We start from the raw sequence: 26762 nt of genomic DNA, 5'->3' as shown, positions 1-26762 counted from the left end.
CACGCCGTCGGCAGTCACATACACTCGTGCACAGTCTCCACCCGCGTGCAGTTCTGGCACGTGACGGTGCAGCACCAGTGGAAGGTGCAGAGGCACCGTTCGGTCACGCGCGCCTCCCTGCTCGTCCATCCGCGCCCGCAGCACAGCAGCTCGCAGCCGTCGAGGCCCGGCGAGCCACGGACGCAGACGCGGCCACGGGTTCCCGGCCACGATAACCCCGCGGTGTCCGCGTGGCAGAACTCGGGCGACTCGTCCACGTAGACGAGGTCGCGGCCACCCGGCGGTTTGTGCGCCAGATCTGCGGGTCGCAGGAGGCCGCCGCCGCCGCGATCGGAGTCTTTGGAGGCGCGGTTGCCCTCTCGGCCGTAGTCGGCCACCTGCGTGGCGCCGTCGAAGCGCTCCTTGAGGCAGTCGCCGACGGCGCGGAACGGTGGCAGGCGCAGCCAGCAGGTCTTGAGGGCGCACGAGCCGGACATGCCGTGGCACTTGCACTCGCGACGCATCTCGGAGTCGACGGTCTGAGACAGCGAGGCGAGCGGGGTGGGGTGGAGCAGAGGGGAAGGTGTCAGGAGGTTGTTGTTGTTGTTGTTTACCCGGGATTTTTTTTTGCAAGAGGGTCCTGCCAAGTGTTCACGGTAGAGGGCGTGGGGTGGGTGATTTGGTAATTTTCTAATTGTGTACGCTTGGGCCACAACGCCGGCACACGACGGTGTAACCCTTGCGAATGACATCGGGGGATTATTGACGTCCGTAGTATTTAAAATCTGTAAAACACAACGTTTCACACCATTGCGGTGAATGCGGTGGTACTAATTTGTGGCTGAGTCGACCTACTGGAGGCTTAGAACCCAACTCTTAGTTTTTTTCGGTAAAGTCACGTAGGTAAAAAATGAAATTAAAATTAATACAACTAAAATAATAATAACCAGGTTCAGATTATCGCCACTGGTGTTGACTCCTCACACAAAAAAACAGTAAAGACAAAGATCCCCCCCCCCATAGCCTCAACAAACTGTTGGGGCAAGTGCTGTTCGTGAGCACCTATGACGACCTTTACAGCACAGGAGGGTGCTGGGTGGGTGGCCAGCAGCACGCCCTACTGCCTTTGTCTCCCTAGCAGCAATATTTACACACCGCACCAGGTACTCATTTGAGGCTGAGTCGACCTCGGAGAGACCCAAGACCAGTTCAGATAATCGTCACTGGTGTTGGCCGTGAGCGAGAATCGAACCCGGGTCGCCAGGTTCGTAGCACAGGGCGCTAACCGCAACACCACCGCTCCCCATATACATGAACACACACGCGTCACGCACACGCAGACACACTCACCCGCATGCCCGCCTCCTCGTTGTGTCGATCCATGAGCGCACGTGCGTCGCGTCCTCCTCGCTCTCCGGCCACACCACCACGACCTCCACCACCACCACCTCGACCTCCACTACGACCTCCTCCACCACCACGGCCACGGCCACCTCCTCCCCCGGCCGCCAGCTCCCGGGCGAAGCGAGTTCCGAATGGCAGGTTGTCGCTACAGCCTCCCCACTCCCAGTCGGGGCCCCCACGGCCCCGCCGCCCGTAGTCGCAGGTGCAGGAGGCGATGCTGCCCTCGCTGCAGGCGCGCGCCACGCCATGCGCGAGCGCCGCGCTCATCACGGCGTGGATGAAGGCCGTCTCGCGGCAGCCTGCACGCAACGCAGCCAATCGTCATGTCGTCATTGTTGTTATTATTATTTTCATCAGCCACGGTTCTATCCGCTGCTAGATGGCCATTACTCATCTTCTTGTGAATACAGTACAGGCACCGTGCTTTGCTAAAGTTTGTTATCCCCCTCCCCGCTCACCCATCGCTAGTGCCTGACGTCTTCCGCAGAGAACACGAGGACTGGAGCTCACTGCCTTCCTGGCCTGGCATGGAAGTCGCCACGATGCTGCTGGCAGCCGTCAGGAAGCAAAGCGGCATGGGGAAAGCGACAATCCCCCTCGCCCCCCCCCCCCCCCCATTGAGTAGCGCACTTGACAAGGTGGCCGGCCGGTTGACCCTAGGGGTCAGAGCACGGAGCCGGCACCACCGCTGGAATCTTGGGGTTCGATGCGGACCTCAGTTGCCCATCCCCCCCCCCGATGAAGCTGGGTTCGTAAGAGTGGCGCGGGGGTTGATGGTGCCGGCCTGGTTACCAATGACGATGTAGGACTTGAGTTATAGCGTGCCACGCATTCTCTTCCACTGTTGCTATGCGAGCGAGCAGAGTACAGTGGGGTGTATGTGAGGACACGGTTGTTGTTGTGGCATTAGGTGAGAGGGTCGTTAAGTGTTGAGACAGGTGTTCGGGGTAGCCGGGGGGACACAGGCCAGCGATTGGCTAAGAGGGTAATTGGTTATTAGCTGGCGTCGCTCTGGTGGCAATAACAAGGTCACGTGAGACCGGGGGCCAGGGGGCGAGTGATAAGCGGGGGGTTGAGATAATTAATGGGGATTAATTGGTGTGGGGATATAACCCACAGCGCGACGGAGAGAGGGTCTTCTTGTCTTGGTCGGCGTCTTGGATAGAGCTGCAGCGACAGTGCCCGGGGAATCGCAGAGCAGGCGGTGACGGTAGTAGAGCAGAGATAGAGTGGGTTAGCGGCGACAGATGGAGTAGAGTATAGAGAGACAGTGATAGCGAGAACGCAGTGTGCGAACAGGGGTAGCCATGCATCTGAAGGATGCAGTGTAGAATAGCAGGGGAGTCGACAGACCTAGTGAGAGAGAGAGAGGGAGACGCGGAGGAGACACGGCGCGGCGAGAGAGAGAGGAGACGCGGAGCGACGCGGAGCGGAGTGAGGGCACGGAGAGACGCGGAGCGGTGGCGCTGCAGAGAGAGACGCGGAGCGGAGTGAGGCCGCGCAGAGACGCGGAGCGGTGGCGCGGCGGAGGTGGACTGTTGAGCGGAAAATAAAGAGAACAGAAAGACAGCCGAGTAGAGTCCTACAACTGGTGTCAGAAGTGATAAAAGACCTGCGCCGAAATGTCCAAGAAAGTTATGAAGAAAAAGAACTTGCCAGCAGCCTCGTCGGCGGAGAGCAGCGATGCGGACTTGATACCTCCATCGGGAGTGGAGGCCCCCGCATCCCCAGAGGACGTGACTGAGCAAGCACCACCGCACGACGAGGTCTACCCGCACGACGAGGAGGAGCCGAGCCCACCGCACGTATGGAGAGTTACGATGGCGGCGTGGGAGGCCAGGATGACGGCGCTCACACAAGAATTTGATCGATTTCTGCGGACAATGCGGGAAGTGCCGACGGGATTGGATCCACATCCGCACGATCTCGTTACATCTGTGGGGGCCGACGGCGCGGCTAGATCTCCCGAGGCGCCAGGTGCGCAGCTGGACGAGGAGGAGGAACCGGAGTCGCTGCCCTCGAGCACGCCACGCCGGCTGCACGTGGAACGCTTCGAGGTCCCAGTCGGCGACTGGACGGCGTTTACACGACGATTTCGGGCAGCGTACGAGTCGCTCGGGTGGACGGAAGCTCAACGGGCGCTGCCAACGGCCTTGGACGACGACGCGTTGGCGACGTTCTACGGCCTCCCTCGAGGGGTTCGCTTGTCGTTGCGAGAGATATTCGCGGCGATGCAAAAAATTTACGAACCTCGCTCGGTCGCCAAGCGCAAGTTCCAATTGAGGCGACGGGCGGAGGGAGAATCTTCCCTGGTGTATCGCAGTGCGCTGTTGACTCTTGGCCAAGCGGCTTACCCGGCAATGGACGAGGCGGCCCTTGATTCTTTGGCCCAGGAGAAGCTGTTGCAGATGGCGAAGGAGCTACAAGTCGTCCTCTCGCTTCCCAGCGACAACGACGACGTCTGGTCATCCTTGCAGCTTGCCAGGAACATCCAGGTCAACCTGGATCTACGCGACAAGCCATCGGCAGGGCCATCTCAGCCCCTGGTGGTGGGCGTTGGAGCGGACGGTGGTCTACCGGAGGGTGAGCTGACGCCGCTGACGGCAGCAGCCGCACGGCCACCATTGAGCCCACACCGCCGCTCGGATACGGGTGGATGTGGCGGTCCGCTACGGTGCTACGAGTGCGGGCGTCTAGGACTCTTCACGCGGGACTGCTGGAGACGGAGACGGTCTTCCCATGTTCAGCAGGAGCCTACAATCGCGGATTCTACCCAGCGCAAGATTACCAGGCGAGTCGCGACACATGCAATACACGGCCGTATCCTACACCTCACCCATCCGCGACGATACACAATGTTGATCCCCCTTCATATGATGCACAAGGTAATGCGGTATGGGGTGCGTTGGCTCATCGTGTTTTGGGGGCTGCGCCGGGCTCGTCGGATGTGATGGCGCTTGTTCAAGGGGTTCAAGTTCGGGTTATTGTCGATATGGGGGCATCAGCGACGCTTATTTCCTTGCACACCTTCCGATTGCTTCCTACCTCGGCCCATGTTTTGGAACCGGTGGAGGGCCCATGTATAGCGGCAAATGGGGGTAGTTTGGGAATTATGGGTCGTATACTAGCAACGATACAGGTCGGGGAGGTGTGTGTAACGGTATACATTTTGGTTTCGTCTGTTCTGGCTGTGCCGTGTTTGTTGGGCACGGATTTTTTGCAAACGATGCCAATTAAGATTTCGATTGAAAAGGGACAATTGGAATTGCCGTCAGGGAAGTGGCAAAAATTTTTTGGAACTCCGTCTAAATTTGCTCGTGTCAACGCTGTGGTCCAGGCGGTGGTTAGCCGCACGGTGCGCGTTCCGCCTGCGACGCAGATGCTTGTCCCGTTGAAATTGAAAAAGGGGCTGTCAGTAGGTAACTTGGAGGAAGGCATATTATTGTTGCCTTCAAATGCCATGACACGAATGCCCTCCTTGGTGGGGTATTTTACGATGGTGCCAGCGACGGCCGACCCATTCATTCAAATTGTAAACACGGGGCACGAGCCGGTCGTTATTCAGGAAGGGACTACGCTGGCGCACGCGTCAGTCGAACGAGGTTTGGAAAGTCATGTGTGTTTGGCAGCGGGGGGTGGTAGCACACTGCCACGGGCGGAGGAGGAACCGAGCTGGTTTCACGAGTTGTATGAAGGCAACGACGATTTAACACCCGAGCAGCGGACGCGGTTAAGGGAGTTGCTTTGGGAATTCAGGGACGTGTTTAGCTCGGGGAAGTTTGACGTCGGTCGTACGACCTTGTTGCGACATCACATTGACACTAGGGATGCGCCCCCTGTTCGATTGAATCCTCACCGGGTGAGCCCGCTGGAGAAGGATTGCATTCAGAGAACGGTTGACGAGATGTTGCAACAGGATATCGTCTCTCCTTCGTCCAGCCCATGGGGAGCCCCGATCGTGTTGGTTAAAAAAAGAGATGGTTCTCTGCGATTTTGTGTGGATTACCGTAAATTGAATAAGGTTTCGGTGGCGGATGCATATCCGCTTCCGCGCATTGATGACTCATTGGACGCATTGTCCGGTGCTACATTTTTTTCCACATTAGACCTCTTATCTGGCTTTTGGCAATTGCCTTTGGATGAGGAATCTAAACCGAAGACGGCTTTTCGCACGCCGCAAGGATTGTTTCACTTTAATGTATTGCCTATGGGGCTGCACTCCGCACCAGCCACTTTTCAAAGACTGATGGAACTTGTGTTGATGGGATTGCAGTGGGAGTCGTGTTTGATATACCTGGACGACGTCATTGTGTTCAGTAAGGATTTTGAGGGACATTTGCAGCGGCTGCGAGCTGTGTTTGGCAGGGTACGGAGCGCCAATTTGAAGTTTAAACCCCAAAAGTGTCATCTGTTGCGAACGTCCGTCAAATATCTTGGGCATGTGGTCAGCAAAGCGGGGGTCGCCACAGACCCGGAAAAAACTAGTTGTGTTCATGCGTGGCCAGTGCCTAAAACGGTGTCGGAAGTACGTCGCTTCATGGGTTTTGCGTCATATTATCGTCGATTTGTTAAGCATTTTGCTACAATTGCGAGGCCGCTGCACACGCTGACTGCTAAGGGTAAGAAGTTTCTATGGGGTGACGAGGAACAGCGTCCGTTTGAAATGCTCCGGGACGCTTTGGCGGACGCACCGCCGCTTGGGTATACAAATTTTGCGGAAATGTTTACTTTGGACACTGATGCCAGTGATACGGGCATCGGCGCTGTATTGTCGCAAACGATTGACGGGGTTGAAAGGGTCGTCGCGTATGGCAGCCGGGCACTGTCCCCGGCAGAACAAAGGTTTTGTGTAACGCGCAGGGAATTATTGACGATTGTTCACTTTGTGCATTTGTATCGACCATACTTGTACGGGCGACAATTTTTGGTCCGCACCGACCACGCGGCACTGCAGTACTCCTTGCGGATCGATCAACCCTCGGGCCAAATGGCCCGCTGGCTTGAGGTCCTGCAGGGATACTCATTTACGGTCCAGCACAGGAATGGTATGCGTCACGTTAACGTGAATGCTCTGTCCCGGTTGCATTAGGCATCGGGCTCGTGTAGATGCTCCGAAGGATCGCTGTGTTGTGGGCTGCCGCTGCAGAGCATGCCGAGCATGGCCGCTGCAGCTAATTCGAACCAGGTTGACGAAGCACCGGCTACTGAGCCTGGGTTGCTGGGATTGTCACGGGGGCGTTGGGTGCGGTTGCAAATAGACGATCCGTCGCTTACCAAGATGAGGCTACGTGCCTCTCGTTCCAAACAGTCGGATGATCGGGCCTTGACTCATTGACGACCTCCTGGTTAGATGGGATGTCGTCTTACAGAAATTTTGTATAGTGGTGCCACTGTGTTTACGAGGGAAACTCATTTCCGACACGCACGAGCGATTTGATGCACTCGGGGGAGAAGAAAACCGCTTTGACTTTGAGTAACGATTTCTATTGGCCGGGTTTACAGAATGATGTTCATTTGTATGTTAAAGCTTGTCACGAGTGCGCACGGCGGAAGGCGCCGGCCCAGCCATGCCGGGTACCATTAACAATCGATACGTGTTTCGCGGGTCAATGAAATTGTAGCTCTTGACATTCTGGGACCGTTCCCCGTTACCCCGCGGGGTCACAAATACCTGCTCGTGGGGGTCGAGTACTTAACTCGGTGGCCTATGGCATGGCCGCTAGTGGACCAATCAGCGGGATCAATCGTGGAGGCCTTCCTGCAGGGTTACGTTTTCGATAAAGGGGCCCCAGAGCACCTGCTTACAGACTAGGGTAGAAATTTTTCGTCCCGCCTTTTGAAGGAGGTGTGTGATGCATTGGGTACGAGGAAAATCCGGACATCCCCATACCACCCGCAAACCGACGGAATGGTCGTGCGTCTTCATTGAACATTGACATCTATGTTGTGCCAACAGGTTAATTCGGCTCAGACAGATTGGGATTTACATGTCCCGGCGGCTTTAGCCGCTTATAGATTGGCCCCACACGCTTCCACAGGGTATTCGCCATTTTATCTAATGTATGGGCATGAACCAGAAGCCCCGGCCTTGGTCAGGCTGGGTGTGAAATCTAAGAGCAAGTCGCCAGTGGTGGCCGTCCCCATGCGCGAGTCATTGGATCGGTTGAATTAGGCCAGGGAGGCCTCGCTGCGAAACACGGAACGAAGGCAGGCAGCTAATGAGCGTCTGCACGGTGGGCAGTCTCCACGGGAACCATGGCAGGTGGGGGACAAGGCTTGGTTACATTGTCCGATGGTGCCGGTGGGCACGTCACCAAAATTCCACCGGCCCTGGTAGGGGCCCGTTGAGATTGTGGAAGTTCGTCGGGATCAAAGTGTAAGGATTCGCTACGGTCGACGGTTGTGGCACATTCACCCGTCACGGTTGAAAAGATATGTGGTGCCATATGATGCGTCATCTCCAATCCCGGAACGGCTGGTATTGTATGTTTCTGACGAGTGTCCTGGGGGCGATGGAAGGATGCACCTCAGCGGTTTACCCCCCGTGTGTCTGCAGGAGCACCATTTTTGAGGCAACGGTCACACCGGGACGCACAAGGCCGTGGGTGGCTCTCGTCGAGGAATGGACAGGGTGATGGAGATGGATGCACGATTCGGGCAAAACGCTGCCCTGTGGCCACGGACAGGGATGCCCTAGCCCCTGTTCAATCGAGTCGGGGTGACGGACCGGCCGCGGAAACACGTTCAAGAAGATTAACTTTTACTTAATTCCTTGGGGACTTGTTGTGTGTATATTGAGCATCTGTTGTACTTCTTGTGTATTGTGGGTTCCGCGTGGCGCGTTGTCTTTAGCCGGGACGGCTATTTTTTCAACAGGGGGGGGGGGGGGTGATGTAGGACTTGAGTTATAGCGCGCCACGCATTCTCTTCCACTGTTGCTATGCGAGCGAGCAGAGTATAGTGGGGTGTGTGTGAGGACACGGTTGTTGTTGTGGCATTAGGTGAGAGGGTCGTTAAGTGTTGAGACAGGTGTTCGGGGTAGCCGGGGGGGACACAGGCAAGCGATTGGCTAAGAGGGTAATTGGTTATTAGCTGCCGTCACTCTGGCGGCAATAACAAGGTCACGTGAGACCGGGGGCCAGGGGGCGAGTGATAAGCGGGGGGTTGAGATAATTAATGGGGATTAATTGGTGTGGGGCTATAAGCCACAGCGCGATGGAGAGAGGGTCTTCTTGTCTTGGTCGGATGGAGCTGCAGCGACGGTGCCCGGGGAATCGCAGAGCAGGCGGTGACGGTAGTAGAGCAGAGATAGAGTGGGTTAGCGGCGACAGATGGAGTAGAGTATAGAGAGACAGTGATAGCGAGAACGCAGTGTGCGAACAGGGGTAGCCATGCATCTGAAGGATGCAGTGTAGAATAGCAGGGGAGTCGACAGACCTAGAGAGAGAGAGGGAGACGCGGAGGAGACGCGGCGCGGCGAGAGAGAGAGAGACGCGGAGCGACGCGGAGCGGAGTGAGGGCACGGAGAGACGCAGAGTGGTGGCGCTGCAGAGAGAGACGCGGAGCGGAGTGAGGCCGCGCCGAGACGTGGAGCGGTGGCGCTGCGGAGGTGGACTATTGAGCGGAAAATAAAGAGAACAGAAAGACAGCCGAGTACGAGTCCTACAACGATATAAAAACGCCGATCGCATTTGGTGTTCGCCTAAATCGGTTACATTTCAGCTCCGGAGGATTTAAACATCCAGGTTTTTTTTTGTTACTGCGATGTGATTATAGCGGTTGGCTACGTACGCTGCGAAAGAGGCTCAACATTGATCTGCGTGGCAAAGGGGCGTGTGGGGACGTGCTCCCCCCTCGTGTGCGTTTAATAGGGGTCACACCAAGACATCTGAGAAGTTGTAAGAAGTAGTTCAATGATGTTTCCTTCCACGGGCCGTACACAAACATGGACACACGTGCTGCGCTGCGATATTTATGAAGAGGCATGAGGACCATAACACTAAACCAATACTACTACGACCACCGATATTTTCTTTTCCACCGCACCTACTATCATAACGGTTGTCTACGCACGGTGCTAAATAAGTTAAACATTACATAATGCATTATATTTACCCATGAAACCCCTCGCCCCGAGTCCTCTACAAAAGGGTTTTCAGCTCGTGGGTGGAGACTGCGGTACCTGGAAAACCCCGCGCACACGAGGGCACAACAACTCAGAGCTCCGCACAGATAGATTCAATCCGCGGCATGGCACTGCCATCTCCCGGAAGTCCCAGGCAAATAACCCACGTGAAGAAATATATGAAACAGCAAAGAGAAAGGTGACTCTCAACATCGGCCAATTGACAGACGCGTACAAGGCACTGGTAGTTAATTATTTTACTAGATAAGGCCCACCGAGCTACGTAGCGCTTTTGTAGAAGCGACCTGGCCACAAAGTATAGCTCAGCGAAGTGGCTTATCACGTGGGCATTTAAAGCACCCAGGTACTCGAAACGCGTGTTCATTTCTAAATGTGGAGGGAAAAACCGGATGACCCGGAGAAACATCCACGCGACCACGGGAAGGGAGACACCGCAAACTCCAAATATACAGCAGCAGGCGGTCAGGGTATGGGATCGAACCCACGAACTCCTGTATACCAGGCGAGGTAGTTAAGATCTCCTCGCCACCGCGGCGCCCGCTATCTCCGATTGAGTTCCAGTTCCGGCGGTTGTGAGGCGGCGATATTCTCCTGCTCGCAGCACGGAGCCGGCGGTGGAAATTCCTCGTTCATATGACGGGAGCCAATACACCCAGACCGTCTTCAGGTGAGAGACTCTCACCTGAAGACGGTCGCTTGCGTTGCGATCGAAACGTCGTGATCTATTAATTTTCTATCTACGTGACTTTACCGAAAGAACCAAAGACTATGGATTCCTGAAGTCACGAAAGCTTCAAATCAAGATCCCCCACATAGCCTGTAACAGACTGTTGGGGCAAGTGCTGTTAGCGAGCACCTACGAAGGCCGGCACGGCACACGAGGGGGTGGGTGGCCAGCACCACACCGCACCAGTTACTCATTTTTGAGGCTGATTCGACGAACAGGGGGAGGGGGGGAGGCAGAACCGGTTCAGAGAATCGTCACCGCGAGAATCGAACTCGGGTCGCCGAGGATCGTAGCGGTGGCGCGCTAAGCACTCCTCTATCGATCACCGGTTTCGATCCCTCGCTCGCTCAACTCAGATCTCACCGAGTGCCAGGCACGGTTCCAGAATCTCCACTTCACCGTCGAATTCGGATAAGCGTCGTCTCTTCAAACACACGCGCGTTTGTGTTTGTTTTTTTTTGTTTTCTCTCTCTAAAGATCGATAGCGTGGCTAAACTTGCGCGTACGTCGTTTTTGAATGGCAGTCGAGGCAAAAGATGGGCAGTGTGTGGCCGTTTGTCGCGGATGGAGCGCGGCCCTCACATTCACCCCTTGTTTTATTTCGTGCGACAAGTTCAGCTCCAAGGGAATCAATCGCCGCTATTGCAAGTTGCGAATCGACTTCTAGTTGACGTCTTCTGCCGCACCGATGCTTTGCAACACGTGAGCGAAGCAGCAGCAGCAGTAGATGGGCAGTAGCTGACGGTGATGGTGATGATGGCCATGATGACGAGGACGGCGCCGATTATTGCTGCTGATGAATATTTATGATGATGGAGACAAGCAACGATGATGATGCCGACAATGGTGATGTTGATGATGGCAGACACGACGCGAGGTACGACGATGTTCACTCCGATGATGTGGATCACACCGACGGCGGCGGTGATGATGATGACAACGATGATGACAATGATGATGACGATGATGACGATGATGATGACGATGATGATTACGATGACAATGATGACGATAATGATGATGACGATGAATATGACGATTATTATGACGATGATGACGACGATGACGAGGAGGAGGAGTGTGGCGCATGACGGGTTGCCATGTATATTTAAGAGCACGCCGGCTTCCGCACGCTCGAGGAATTTACGATCAATGGACGAAGCACATCTGGCAAGACTCGAGATTCCTCAAATATTTCGACAATCGAAATTGATTTATTTCCTTTTTTTAGAAAGTGGGCTGAAGCCATAACAGTACGAGAGGACTCATGGTTCCGAACATTACACTTGTTATTAAGCTATGTATTGATCGTCCTCCAGGGTGACCATGTTGAAATTAAGTTCATGCGTTGAGGAGAGGAGTTTACACGTGGGACTACATGCATGTACATAAACATGTTGAATTTATTTCACACCGTACGCAGCCAACCGAGCTAATCTGAGGTGCGTGGGAGGGACATCAAAGTGCGGGTAAAGGCAGACCTTGCTTAGCGCGACCCCGTAGAACGCCGATTCGTCGTTATGGCTCTGTTTGTCCTTGATATTTTTATTTTATTACAAAAATGCATTAATAAAATAAAAAAAAAACATCAATGAAGCGCTTACGAGCGGGAACACACCGCGGCGCTGTCTCGAGCTGTTTCGCTTTGTGCGGCCTTTGTTTTTTTGGAACGCATCTACCGCATAAAGCGAGGGAGCCCGTACACCAACCTCGCAATCAGTGAACCGAGCAATTCGCCTCGCAGGGAGTGTTCCTCTAAAGCCGATAGGCAGCCGGTGGCGGTGTAATGCGAGCGCTCGACTCGAAAGGGTTCGGATCTAGGTTCCGGGGGGGGGGGGGGTTGGAAGAAGGATACATTTAGCCAATCATCCTGCACGTGGTCGATACAATCCATACAAATTTTTGTATGATTTGTATCGCGGTCGTCGCGCAGATAAACTGGCCCCCGCCATGGAAATGTGTGGAACTTTTCGACTTAAAACTTTCGTGACCGCAGGAATTCATATTCTTTGGTTCGTTCGGTAAAGTCACGTAGATAGAAAAATAATAATAAAAATAAGAAACATTTATTAAAATGTTTTATTTTTTATTTGTATTTTTTTTATCTACGTGACTTTACCGAAAGAACCAAAGAATACGAAAGTGGCTCAGGGCTGCTCAGTGTTCTTCTCAGACTGCGTTCACTGTTGACTCGCAGTGCTCCTGCTGCGTACGCTGCCGGGCTATGGAATGCATTTGCTGTGCAGATGCCCTGCGTCACAGCGTGCGAGTTCTTCTCCAGAACTCGCACGCTGTGACACTCGCAATGCCATTTGGGGGGTCGGGTGGGGGCTCATAGGTCAGAGTGCTAAGCCGGCACCGCTTAGGGATCTGGGTTCGAATCCGGGTTTGTGCGATCGCGTTACGATACACTAATTCACGGAATACGATCAATCTTGTTTAGACGCTATACGCGCAGCAGCGAATCGAGCATGCTTCGAACAGATGAATATATTTTATGGCTAACGTGACCCACTGTAGCCACTAGAGGCCGCTACATGCACTTCAGAATGTAAAAAAGAAGATTTTTGAATCGCCAAAATGTATAAATCAAAGAATGGCCCTTCCGTCAATCCACGACTTCTTGGGGGGTGGGGGCATGTCTCTCCACGCTGGTGGGCACGACAGCGAAGATCATAGACGCGGGGAGCGTACAAGTGCAGTGCAACGATGTGTTGTGTGCCGCAGCGCCCTCCGCCACCCAGCACCAGGTAGCCGAAAGCACAGCCTGGCAGCTGCCTATGGCAACCCGGGCCCGCATGCCGATCGCAAGAAAAATGCGCCGTGCACTCACGGACGCCCCTTACTTGCACATGCGTGAGCGTGTGTGCGCTCGCTCGTTTGGCTCGGCACGCACGCACGCCAGCCTCACTCCCACGTTACCACGAGGTCACAACACAACCCACTATATCACCCCTCCCTCCCGCGTCTCTTCCCACACCCCCGCCTCTCTCCAAATGCTCTACCCCCCACCACCACCAGCTCACTAGCCGCCCAGCAACATCAACCATCAACCACCCCCTCTACCGCACCCTCCCTCCTCTTCATCACGAGCAGCAGCAGCAGAGCGTTGTGTCAGTCGCGTCGCTGTTCAATCATCCCCATTAATGTTTGACGAAGAGTGTTGTTCACGGATTCCAAGTAATCGTGGTTAGACCGGCCCCTATCGCCAGCGGCTCACCGCAAGAGGCACGCGGAACATACGCGACTCTGCATTCATGATAAAAGTAATAAGATTTTGTGTGGGTTTGGGGGGGGGGGAATTAGATTTAATTAAAAACTATTATTTTATTTCATTAGGTAAGGCCCAGCGACCTGGCCACAAATGATAGCTCAAAGAAAGTGGTTTATCATGGTGTGGAAATGTATTGCGGCCAAATACCATAAACGCGTGACATTGATTCTGTATGTGCAGGGAAAACCCGGAGGACCCGGAGAAAAATCCACACGACCACGGGGAGAGAGACACCGCAAACTGCAAATATGCAGCAGGCGTCAGGGTCGGAATCGACCGGGCAACCTCCTGTACACCAGTCGAGGTTGTTAACATCTCAAAGTTGTGATGAAGCGGATCTTAATTTCTCGTGAAATACTTTTTTTTATATTTCACCAGTGGAATATTTTGATTCCTCAAACTCCCTTCGAACCTCCCTGGGCAAATATTTCACAGCTCAGCTGCCGCTATGGATCCCTATGAAGTGAAGCCTCGTGGTGAGACAGAGAGAGAGAGAGCAGTGCATCACCCTGTGACATTCAAATGCCAATTTTAAATATCTTCACCGGGGGCCACATGGTGTTAAAAGCACATGCAGTGTATAACTTGAATCTACGGCCTATCTATTTACGTGCTATGAAGGAGGACCATAGCCCGAAACGTTACCATATTCCTCCTTTGAAAACCACACTGTTAGTGGACAATATATTGAGTTTTTTGTTGCCATTTGTATTTGTGCACAACTAACAACGCATTATTACCAAATAGTGCGTTAGACAACGACCTCGGGAAGTTGATATCACAGAGCCACGTCTGAGGTTATTTCCCTTGTCTATTCTCCACACTCAGGGGGAGCTGCGCCTTCCCACACGTTCTGTTCGTCGGCTATCGTAGGTTTTAGTTTGAAGTCCTCGGAGTTGGGGAAATATGTTGCCGAATTAAGTTAAAACGACATTCAGTTAAGGCGTTGAGTTGGCGGTCGTCCACCACCACGTAGAGAAGACGACGACCTCATGGCATTGGCCAATGCCACTGTCTTATAACGGAGCAATGTAAGGAGCGTGTAGCGAGATTCGTGTGCGGTGCCTGGTGACCCGACTAAGACGAGCAACTCGCTACACGTGAAAACCCGGTCCAATCACAACTCCGTCTATGCGATCTATGGTTATCTATGCGAGTCTGTGAGTTTCTGTGTGAGTCTATGGGTCTTTTTGTGAGTCTATGGGTCTATGTATGCGCCTCTGGGTTTCTGTGTGAGTCTATAGGTTTTAGTGTGAGTCAATGGTGCTTTGTGTGAGTCTATGGGTTTCTGTGGGAGTCGATAGGTCTCTGTGTGAGTCTATGGGTCTCTGTGTGAGTCTATGTGTTTCTGTGTGAGTCTATGGGTCTCTGTGTGAGCCTATGGGTTTCTGTGTGAGCCATTGGCGACCGGGCTAAGGCCATCAACCAGCTTCTCTCGAAACCTGGTTTGATTAAGAATGGCTGTGAAACCCGGATTCTAACGCAAGGATCGAAGCGGCGATGACAGCTTATTGTCTCTGACGAGGACATCATGACCCACCCCCACCACTCCACCACCCGTACAACCCTCACCCCGACGAGCCACCACTATTAACCTCAAACGAAATGCATCCCTTTTGAAAAACATCACCGTGCGCCACTTAGCTTCGCGTTTTAAGTGACGTGCCATTTGTTATTGTAACGAACGTGCACTCTCTCCCTCTCATCGCGCTCTCTCCAACGCGCGCTCTCTCCGTCCTCCGTCTCGCCAACTCTCTCTTCAACTTCTCTCACGCTCTCTTTCTCCCATGCACCCCCTCCCCCCGATACTCTACTTCTCTCTCTCTCGCTCTCTGTCACTCTCCCACCCTATTCGTGTCCTCTCCATCCAGTCGACGACACCCCCCCCCACTCCGCCGACCCCAACAGCCAGCTCTCGACGACTAAGCTCCCCCACCCACCCCCCTCCACCACAGCCACCCCCTTCCTCCTCCTCCCTCTCGATGTGTCGATCCATCTCCCTCCTCTCTCTCTCCATCTCGGTCGCCTCTCTTAACCCCCCCCCCCCCGCGTTCTCTCATGTTATCTCTCGCTCTCTCTCTTTTTTTTTACGATCAGAGGAAACAAGAAGATGCTCGGTGTAGTCGGCACTTTGCTTCGTTCATCATTTAGTATTTTTTTCAAAGCTTTGCTTTATGTGCCCCCCCACCCCGCTGTTTAAATGAAAGATTTCACGAAATATTTCACGCTCTGCTCTCCTCCTTCTTACCTCTTCCCTCTCTCTCTACCCCCCTCTCTCCCTACTCTACATCTATGTTCCCCCTGTTTTCTATATACTCTTCTTTTTTACGACAAGTGCTGCATCTGCACCCAGCCCTCCTCGCAGTCCTACGGCCTCCGACGCTCTCTCGCTCTCTCTCTCTCCGTCCATCCATCAATCATCTCGCATCGAACGTCCTCCGCTCCTCCGCCTCTGCCGTCTCTGGAACCAGGTCCGGCACGCGGCGCGAGTGAGCCACCGATGCCGGGAGCGGGGCCCAGACGCCGACCAGAGGCGACGCCCCACGACCCTCGGCACCTGCCGCCTCGACAAACAGCGCGCGTCCTCTCGAGTGTCTGACGGAGGGGCGCTCGGCTCGTCACAAACACCGCATCGCGCAGACAAACTCGCCATCGCCTCCCCACTACCCCACCCCCGGATAGCCGGACACACACACACACACCGCACGGCTCCCCCTGACACACCGCACGGCTCCCCCTGACACACACACACCGCACGGCTCTCCCTGACACACACAGACACACACGGCTCCCCCTGACACACACACACCGCACGGCTCCCCCTGAAACACACACACACACGGCTCCCCCTGACACACCGCACGGCTCCCCCTGACACACACACACACCGCACGGCTCTCCCTGACACACACAGACACACGGCTCCCCCTGACACACACACACGGCTCCCCCTGACACACACACGGCTCCCCCTGACACACATACACATACACGGCTCTCCCTGACACACACACACACCGCACGGCTCCCCCTGACACACACACACACACGGGGGCGGGGGCAGTGATGGACACTATGAAGCTGATCGTGCAGGATTGCCAACACACATCATCTTCCACACCGTAGCCATCATCGAATCATATCGCACTATCGACATTCTTCATCGCTACCGTCGCCGTGACGACATCCTCATCGTCGCAGCTCGCTCGCCGCTCGACTTGAATCGGCAGTGGATGGTTTTTATTGTCTCCTTGATTCCCTCCGGCCAATCCCCCCCCAAGCCCGAGACCACATCTCCCTGCTGCGGTGGATGTGGAGGATCGCTGCTCAAGAGCCCCCCCCCCGCAGGCGACCTCGACTCACAGCAAAGTCGGGGCCAGAACAGGAGGTGGGGGCGGGCGGGTGGAGTGCGAGGAAGACAAAGGCGGCCGGGCGTGGTGTTGCCCACCCAACCCCTTCGTGTACCATGCCGGCCTTCATGAGGGATCGCTAACAGCACTTGGCCCTGCGGTCTGTTGAGGCTTTCCGGGGGATCTTTGCCTTTACCTGTGGCAATGCAGAGAGTGGCTGTGGAGCGACATCAATTGTCGCTCGCTGCGTGCGCTCCGACTCAACGCCAATGCCAATGCCACCAACCCCCCTCCTCCTCCTCTCACCCCTCCACTGTCACTCCCACGCACTGACCGCGTGGTCAAGTATGGCCAAATAACCAACGCGGGCACGGCGTATAGGGGAGGCCGTCACCCACACCTCCGAATAGCGCGCGCCTCCGATTGATAGTCGGTTGGCTACGTACGGCGCGAAAAAAGTCCGAACGTGCATACATGCGACAAAGTTGTGCACGTACAGTTCAGCGCATTTCACCCCCCGCCCCCCACACCCGCCGCGCGCATCGATTGCCATAGCGTTGAGCACGCATTTATTATGTATTTACATCTGCAACCGACACTCATGTACGACGTATTGATTTTCTCCCAAGGAGGTCCTCGAAACAGCGTACTCCTCCCTCGCGTGTGTTTAAATCAAGGCAAACCAAGAGGTGACCCGCTGGGCACCGGGTATCGGAGGCACTCAGCCGGCTCCGCTGGGGACGCTTGCGAATCGGACGGTCTCAACAACCCCCCCCACCCCCCCCTCGGGAATTCCTGTCAGCCAGCAAGCCAGCAAAACTTTTTTATTTCTAATATAATATGATTAATCTTGATTCGAAGCTTTCGTGACTGCAGGAATCCATGCTCTTAATTCGTAATTACGTTTTAGTTTTATTTTAGTTTTCTACCTACGTGACTTTACCGAAAGAACCAAAGAGTATAATGTCTTCTTGGTTCTTTCGGTAAAGTCACGTAGAATGGAAATAATAAAATAATAAAAATAAAACATAATACAATAATTCTCACGACGTTTCGGCCACAACGCAAGCAGCCGTCCTCAGGTGGAGAACAGGTCTGTCGAGAAGACAGAGTCAGACATTACAGCAGCCTCAGACTCTGTCTTCTCGACAGGCCTGTTCCCCACCTGAGGACGGCTGCTTGCGTTGTGGCCGAAACGTCGTGAGAATTATTTTATTATGTTTTATTTGTATTATATTATTATTTCCATTCTACGTGACTTTACCGAAAGAACCAAGAAGATGAATCCCTGCAGTCACGAAAGCTTTAAATCGGAGTATAATATGATTAATAGATGTGTGTGTGTGTTTTAAGTGATGTTGCTGCTGCTTCTTCTTCTGTGTTGACAGTGGTGTGCGAGCGCAAATGACAACACGTTCGTCAATCTTGATTTGAAGCTTTCGTGACGGCAGGAATCCATATTACTCTTTGGTTATTTCGGTAAAGTCACGTGGGCAGAAAAATCATAATAAATCACGACGTTTCGATCGCCACACAAGCAACCGTCTTCAGGTGCTTGTGTGGCGATCGTAACGTCGTGAGCTACTATTATTTTTCTTCTACCTAGCTTCGTCAATACCACTTTGGCCTTAAAAGAAAAAAAACTAAATATATGATAGGCGACGTCTTGGGAAATGACTCTTCCTCATATCACGGAGAACATTTAGATACGTTATGAATCGAAGGGGCATTTCCTTGTCGGAGGATGTTGTGGGTAAGTGCTCCGTTGAGTCTGTGAATACTGAAATTTCACGTGAATGAATCCCAAGGTCGATTCTCGCTCACGGCCAACACCAGTGATGATTATCTGAATCGGTCCTGGGCCTCCGCTAGGTCGACCCAGCCTCAAATGAGTACCCAGTGCGGTGTGTAGTAAACATCGCCACTGGGGAGACAAAGGCGGTTGGGCGTGGTGCTGGCCACTCATCCTATCGTGTGTCGCCCCGGGCTTCGCAGGTGCTCGCTAACAGCACTTGCCCCGACAGTTTGTTCAAGACTAGATGGGGAATCTTTGTCTTTGTGTGTGTATGTGTGTGGCCTCCGAAGATTGTCGAGTGTCGTCCTATTGTCAATATGTGCATCCACTTTGCCGATCCACTGCTGGATGGAGGCATCCTCCACCGTCGTTGGTTATTGACGGGAGTGGTGGACCAGGGTTCGGTTCAGAAATCACCACTGATGTGAGCCGTGGTCGGGAATCGAACGGAGGTGGCTTGGTTCATAGCGCAGTGCCGCGACCCGCAGCGCTAAATCTACCACCCGCTGAACTGCATTAAAAATTGTGCTGGAGATAAATCCATTCGAGACTCATCATGGAACAGCGCGTCACTCCGCATTACAGCAGCCTGCGGAAGCAGATGTAACAGAACTACCTATCGGAATCCCTCCACGTGACGTTCGACATTCGCACACGCAACGGCGAACTTTCCACCAAACACACAAAGAAATGCCAATGGAACTAATAACGTCTCTAACTGTGGGGGGGAGTGGGGGGGGATGGGGGGCGGGAGTGGAGTGATGGGGGGGGAGTGGGGGGTGAGTGGGGGTGAGTGGGGGTCGGAGTGGAGGAGTCGGGGGGTAGTGGGGGGGGGATTGGGGGGGGAGTGGAATTAGGGGGGGAGTGGGGGGTAGTGGAAGTTGGAGTGGGGGGAGTGGGGGGGAGTGGGGTGGGAGTTGGGGAGGAGTGCGGGGTGGGAGTGGGGGGGGAATGGGGGGGGGGGTGGGGGGGGGAGTGGGGGGGGGAGTGTGGGGTTGGGAGTTGGGGGAGAGTGGGGAGAGTGGGGGGGGGAGTGGGGTGGGAGTTGGGGGGGAGTGGGGGTTGGAGTGGGGGGGAGTGCGAGGGAGTGGGATGGGAGTTGGGGGGGAGTGCGGGGGTGGGAGTGGGGGGGGAAGTATGGGGGTGGGAGTCGGAGGGCAGTGGGTGGGTGGGAGTGTGGGGGTGGGGGGGGGGAGTGTTGGGAGTGGGAGTTGGGGGTGTGGTAGGGGAGACCACGCGCACGCAGACACCGCTCACCTCGCTGCAAGATTTTGCCGAAGATGTCGGGGCCGCTGCCCGTGGTGGGGCAGTCCCAGCGCCGGTGGCGGAACTGCCACTTGCACTCGCGGACTGCCGCGTGCACGGAGGCGAGGGCGCTGTGCAGCACTCCAGGGTTGTGCCGCACCAGACGCCGCTGCCGCTTGCCCAGCGGGGCGAGCGCCAAGTCCGTGGGTTCCGCAGCGGCCGCAGGGCCCCCGTGGGCTCGGAGCAGGTTAGATGGAGTCCCCGACTGGGCGATGCCCCTTCGGGTGGGAGACGCAGCGCGGCAAGAGATGATCAGACGCGCAGAGATTTGAGGCGGGTAACATGCAGACGCTCACGCAGACCCAAAGACATAGACGCAGGTCCCCCGTGTGTGGCCCTTAACAGACTGTTGGGGCAAGTGCTGTAAGCGAGTAGCACCTATGAAGGCCGCCACGGCACACGAGGGGATGGGGTGGCCAGAACCACGCTCGATCGCCTTTGTCTCCCTAGTGGCGACATTTGCACACCGCACCAGGTACTCATTTATAACTGAATTGACCTCAGGGAGGCCCAGGACCGGTTCAAATATTCGCCACTGTTATCAATCGTGAGCGAGAATCGAACTCGGATCGCCTGGTTTCTAGCACAGTGCGATTACTGCTGCGCCACGGCTCACCCAAGATATACATGCATACAGACACACGCGCACACAAACATAAGAGTGCACTCATACATACACACATGGACACCAGCGCACACAGACACCCATACATCTGAGTTCCACAGTGGACACAGGGATGCGTTGGGCAGACCGTGGCCCGAAATGTAATTTTTCGTGGAATGTTTCTTTTTTTTTGGCGAAATTGTGGCGATGCCTCTCCATCGCCAACCACCCATTGCGGCCAGGTGGGCGGTGTCGAGGTGTAACAACCTCTGCCCGAAATGTCTGTTCGTGTTGGGAGGGTTTTATTTGTTTGTTTGTACTCTCGCAAAAGATGAATTCGCAAGGCGCTTCTATAAATGACGCGGTTGATGAATGATTTCCCAAAGACTAATGTCTGCTTTTTTTTTGTTTCAAGCCAGTTAATCCAACCGGAACACATCTTTTACGAAATCAGCCCTGGTAAGTGCGATGAAGCATGGTGATTCCTCGATGCACACGCAAGGTTCTTTATCAATCCACTGCTGGATGAGCGCCTCTCAACTCCATGCGGGTCTGTGGGAAGGGGAGCTATTTGTCCATATTTCTCTGCACTGGTCATGGGTGGCTTTGGGAACGCAGGAAAAACTAGGCATGGGAAGAAGTGAAATGACAGAATAAGTTGTGAGTCCACTGCGCTGCCCTCTGCTGCACAGCCCGTAGCCCTGCAGCCTGTAGCAACCTGACGAACGTGGCGATCGTCCATCCAAGCGAGAAGAACTCGAGCTCTGACGAGGCCGGGGGACAGTGCTGGGCGATTCGGTCACAGCGTGTGTCGCATGAGGGTGTGTGGACTGTGTCGACTACGCACTCGGCCCGCTGTAAGTTAGATTCCCGTACACGGCTGACATCAGTGGCGCGTGGTGTCCGAGCTGGACCCCGCTCTCGTCACCCCAACTCCCGTCGCCAAAACCGACGGTGATGAGCCGTGGCGAAGTGCGGTCAAGCAACTCCCACGACAAACACGGGCTCGTGGCGTGGGAAAGACCTTCGCTCGAATAACGACCTCAACGACGACAACACGAGAAAATTATAAACAAAAAACGAAATCCTAAGCACGATTCCATAACACCGTGCGAGAGCGTGAGCGCGTGAACTCCGTGCGTCGGCTTGATCACGTGGGCGGAGCTGAACACGAATGGGAGCTGCTGCAGGCGAGAGATGCGGGCAGGGGCTGGAGGCTGGGGAGAACGATGGAGACGTTTGAAAGGCAGCACTGGCGGAGCCAGTGGGGGGGGGGGGGTGGCACGTGCCCACCCAATGATCCGATCGAAATCCCTAATTTCGATCGGATCATTGGGGTTTATTACTAATAAATCGGCATTTTGCGAGCCCCACTGCAACTGGGTAGTATATTAGTACGTGTCAGGGACTCTATGAGATGATAGGACAATAGTCTGAGTCCATAATTGGCAATAAGTAACGGCAAAGCGGTTATAAGTGACTCCCAAAATTGTGCGCAGTTGCGTATACAGTGCACGACTTCCCTGAAGGCATTCACCTTCAGCGAGCGCGATGCCGATCACACAACGCGGTTCGAATTTGACCCTCTATCGATGGCTGCGCCATCACCCCACACGCGTCGAATGAAAAACAAGGGACAAGTCCTTACTTACTAACAACTCCTATAATGTTTCATTGCTGGAAGGGTTGCCCCCCCCCTACTTGAAAATCCTGGCTCCGCCATTGGAAGGCAGGAGTGAGAGGAGTCGGGATGGGGAATGAACTTGCAGGGCCTTTGGACAGAAGCAGAACGTTGCGCCGAGGGGAAGTTTTGAGCTGCACCTGAGACGCAGAGGGCACCCAAGGCTCGACTCGCGATTCACCATACTTAGCCATCACCCCTAGCCCCTAACCATAACCCTAGCGCTAACCCTAAACTCTAACTCTTAACCATAACCCCTAACCAATAAACCCTAACCTCTAACCATAACCAATAACCCTAATCCCAACCCCCAACAGGTGCGGGACATGTAATTATTTGGCTGCTATACATTGCCACGTGATAAGCCACTTCTTTGAGCTATAATTTGTGACCAGGTCGCATCTGAAAAAAACAGCTACATAGCTCAGTGGGTTTCACCTGGTAAAATAAATAGTTAATCCTAATTCTACCTATAACCCTATAACTGGAACTCTATCCACAGCTTTCCTATGAATCTAAACTATAACCCTACCTCAACCCCTAATCGGATTTTAAACGATAACTCTAACCACACATTATAATTATAACCCTACCACACGCAAGTCAAATGATAGCCCTCAAACTAACTCTCATTTTAGCTCTAATCCTAACTTCAACCATATGCCATATTCCATAACCCTTTTACATAGCTCTAGCCCTAACCCCTAACGCTGAACGTAGCCCTATAACTGTAACGCTAACTTTGGCTACATCCCTCAAATCTAACCTCACACGTAACTCTAACTCTAACCCTAAACTTTGACTCTAACCTCATCCCCTGATCTTAAACGTAACCCTAGCTCGTTCCATTACTATGGTTCCAGCTCTCATCCTTAACCCTAAACTTAACCCCAACTCAAACCCTAACCGTGACCACCATCGCAGACTCATGCCAAGATCGTGGTGAGTCGTCACTGCGACTCGCACGCTTGGAAGCTCTCGAAGCCACGACTAATGCGTTTGCTCATCATCATCATCGCTGTCATCGATGGCGACCAATGCCTTCAATCGATCGTTATTAATCGTCCGTTATCACTGTCGTCACCGTAATCATCACCACCGTCGTAATCATCATTATTTGCACGATCATCCACATCATCATCACCACCATTGTCATCGTAATCATCAACATCACCGTCCTCATAATCGTCATGGCAATCGTCAATATTTGTTGTCGTCATCATTGTTATATTCGTGATGTGCGTCACGCGTGTTGCAGCTTGTCCATGAGCGAGGAGCCACCCTTGAGATGTTCCTCCGGAATTCTTTACTGGCTGAGACAGCTGTTCGTAGCTGACTTTCGCTCGGACTATGAAAGCTCAGACGGCGTTGATGGTGTTCTTGAAAATCACCGAAAACCGCAATGATTCAACGACCTGTAAAGGTGGGATTGTGGTGGCACAGTGGTTCAGCGCACCGCGCTACGAACCTGCCGATCGAGTTCGATTCCCGGCCACGGTGCAGTATCGGTGGCGAGCGATATCTGAATCGATCGTGACACCCCCCCCCACCTCACCAGAACCCGCAAGACCAGCGTGGTGAAGTATGGTCACAGAAGCGCAAATGGCCATCACGACAAAGAAGAGGAGACCTTCATCCAGCAGTGGATTGACAAAGGGCTGTCAATTGTCGTGGCGTATATAGTCTATGAACCTTGTAAAAGCCCCTGTCACATGCACGTGACCGCAAGTACGAACGTGAGAAAACACTCGTTAGTTTGGGGTCAGACAAACATGGCAAAACCTCCTCTAGGGAGAGTCTTGAGACTCCGTGTGGACGTTCTTGAATAAAATACACGGGGCATTGATATCGTTCGTGGAGACTGTTGGATAGCAAACGCGAACGCGCGCGTGCCTGTGACACTGCTTTGACGATGGTGCACAAACACACACACACGCACAACAACCAAAAACACGCAATTGTCGATTCAGACTGCCCTGAAAGGGGACGCGTACGCGATGAGCGACGTTTCGGGCAATGCTCCTTCATCGTAGCACATAGCTAAGAAGGAGGGTTATAGCTATGAAGAGGCCCCATTGCCAGAAACGTCGCCCTTTTAACGAGATATGCTAAGTCCCTTTTAGGGGCGGTTTATTTTTTTGGGACGATTGTGGTCGAGTGAATATGTGCGGGGTGGTGCGTGGCAGCATGGGGAATGTTCGGTGCTCGGCCCTGCTGTGCTGGATCGCTGTCTCCGGCGAGTCTGCTGCAAGTCCTTGCTTGTGTGACCCGATGCGTGCGCTCGTGCATCAGCGAGTAACGGCGTGCGTGCAGGGAAAGGTTGTGTGTGTGTGTCGACGTGTGTGTGTGTGTGTCAGCGGTAGTGTAGCGGTTAGCGCGCTGCGATATTTACCCCGTGACTCGGGTTCGATTGCCGCTCACGGCCAACACCGGTGGCGATTATCTGAACCGGTCCTGGGCCTCCCCTAGGTCTAATCAGCCTCAAATGAGTACCTGGTGCGGTGTGTGAAAACATCGCCACTGGGGAGACAAAGGTGGTCGGCCGTAGTGCTGGCCACCCCCCCCCCCCTTCCCCCTTCGTGTGCCGTTCCGGCCTTCATAGGTGCTCGCTAGCAGCACTTGCCCGAACAGTCTGTTAAGGCTATACGGGGGATCTCTGCCTTTGTTTTGTGTGGCAAGTGTGTTCGTGTGTGTGTGCGCACGCTTGTGCACGCATTAATGTATGTGCGTAACGGATTCGTCAATAACCCCTGTGAAGAAGGGTCATTGCTCGAAACGTCGCTATGATTGATGAATGCCTTATTGTTGGCTGTGCTTGTCCACCACTGCCAACGCAGCGGCAGCAGCAGTAGCGTCACCAAATAAAAAAAATGCGTTAAATGAGGCGCGTAAAATAGTGTTCCAAAAACGGCAACCGTGAAAAACCGGTAACCGTTGTGATAATCGATTACCGCCTCCGAAAGTCACGACCGGTAACCGTTTTCCAGTGGAGTTTTAGCGGCAAGAGGTGGGCGTACCCACACTTTACCCCACCGCACACGACCTGCTGATATGTGGTCTAATCTTGATTTGAGGCATTTGGTGACTGCAGGAATTCATACTCTTTGGTTCTTTCGGAAAAGTCACGTAGATGGAAAAGAAAAATCAAATAAAAATAATAGATCACGATGTTTCGATCGCAATAACAAGCCATCGTCATCAGGTGGTCTACCCATTTTATACTGCGGGGTGAACGAAGGGTGGGTAGGGGGGGGATTTCATACGGTTACCGGTTATGCAAAAACCGATTGGACCACCCAAGTGTGTATGTATGGTAACGAATGCGTGCACGTTTGTTGGTATGCGCAAGAGTATGAGTTTGCAGGTCCATGAGTCACACCACCCCCTCGTGTGCCGTGCCGGCCTTAATAGGCGCTCGCTAACAGCACTTTGTATGTGCAGCTAAGTAGAATGCACGTGTCTTGTATGAACGCACGTGCGCATTCAAGTCAGTGAATACATGCATGTGTAACTTAGTCATAGAAACATTACACGTATGTTTGGGTACGTGTGTATGCATGTGTGTGTGTACGTGTGAGTGCATGTGTGTGCATAGGTACTCGCTGACAGCACTTGCCCCAACAGTCTCTTAAGGCTATAGGGGAGATCTGTGTGTGTGTGCATATGAATGCATGTGTCAACGCGCGTTTATATGTCAGTACACGTGTGTGTATGTACGTGAATGCATGTAAGTGCATGTATTTGTAAGTATATCGTTACAAGTAAGTGCATGGATATGCATAAGCGTATGCGTGCAATAATATATCGAGGAATTAATGTATGTTAGTGCATGAATGTTTGCACGTGTGTGTGTATGTCAGTGAATGTGTGTGTGTGTCAGTGCACGTGCGTGTCAGTTGAAGCCTATACGGGTGATATATGTGTGTGTGTACGTGAACGCGCGTGTACCCACCACCACGGCCGGCGCTGCCGCACAGACGAGGCCCTCGCGGCCCCGAGACCCCCGGGGAAGGCGACGAGCGGCAGCAGGACGAGCACGAGGGGCAGGGGTAGGCTGCGCATGGCGTGACCGTGCCCCCCTGCTCGGGCAGGAGGAGGAGGAGGGGTGGTGGTGGTGGTGGTGGTACGCCGAGGAGTGACGGGAGACGCAGCCTAGAACACCACCACCACCTCCCCCTTGCAAACCCCTTCCCCACCCCCCCACCCCCTACTCAGCGAAGGGGAGACGATTCTGCTCCGTGCGTCCGCGGATGTCCCAGGGCGCGAGGTGTCCGAGGGGTCAATGCGGCCGGGGTGCCGTCGACGTTGGGATGAGCCGCGTCCCCGATGGCTCGTCTCGGGCGAGGGGCCGCGCGGATGGAGAGGGGCGCGCGTGTGACCTATCGCGCGAGCAGCGCTGACCCTTTTTCAAGACTCGGGGGGGGGGGGGCAATCGAGCGCGGCGAATCTTCTCGCGCGGGAGGACGCGGAGACAGGAGCCGCTATTCCGCGCGCAGC

At 54.0% G+C, this 26762-nt stretch overlaps 1 protein-coding gene across 1 annotated transcript; it reads right to left on the bottom strand.

Moving 5' to 3' along the window:
• Positions 1-26373, bottom strand: WNT1 (Wnt family member 1). Its single transcript, XM_078864677.1, has 4 exons — positions 26218-26373; positions 19933-20198; positions 1330-1682; positions 1-518 (listed from the first exon to the last, which is right to left on the bottom strand). The coding sequence occupies exons 1-4, from the start codon at positions 26325-26327 to the stop codon at positions 15-17; spliced, it is 1233 nt and encodes a 410-aa protein (XP_078720803.1). The 5' UTR covers positions 26328-26373; the 3' UTR covers positions 1-14.
• Between the last annotated feature and the right edge of the window lie 389 nt (positions 26374-26762).

The sequence above is a fragment of the Lampetra fluviatilis genome, chromosome 1 (genome assembly GCF_964198595.1).
Source record: "Lampetra fluviatilis chromosome 1, kcLamFluv1.1, whole genome shotgun sequence".
In the NCBI taxonomy this organism is placed as follows: Eukaryota; Metazoa; Chordata; class Hyperoartia; order Petromyzontiformes; family Petromyzontidae; genus Lampetra; species Lampetra fluviatilis.
Note: the sequence above shows the minus strand (reverse complement) of the source record. Positions and strands in the feature narration are given on the sequence as shown.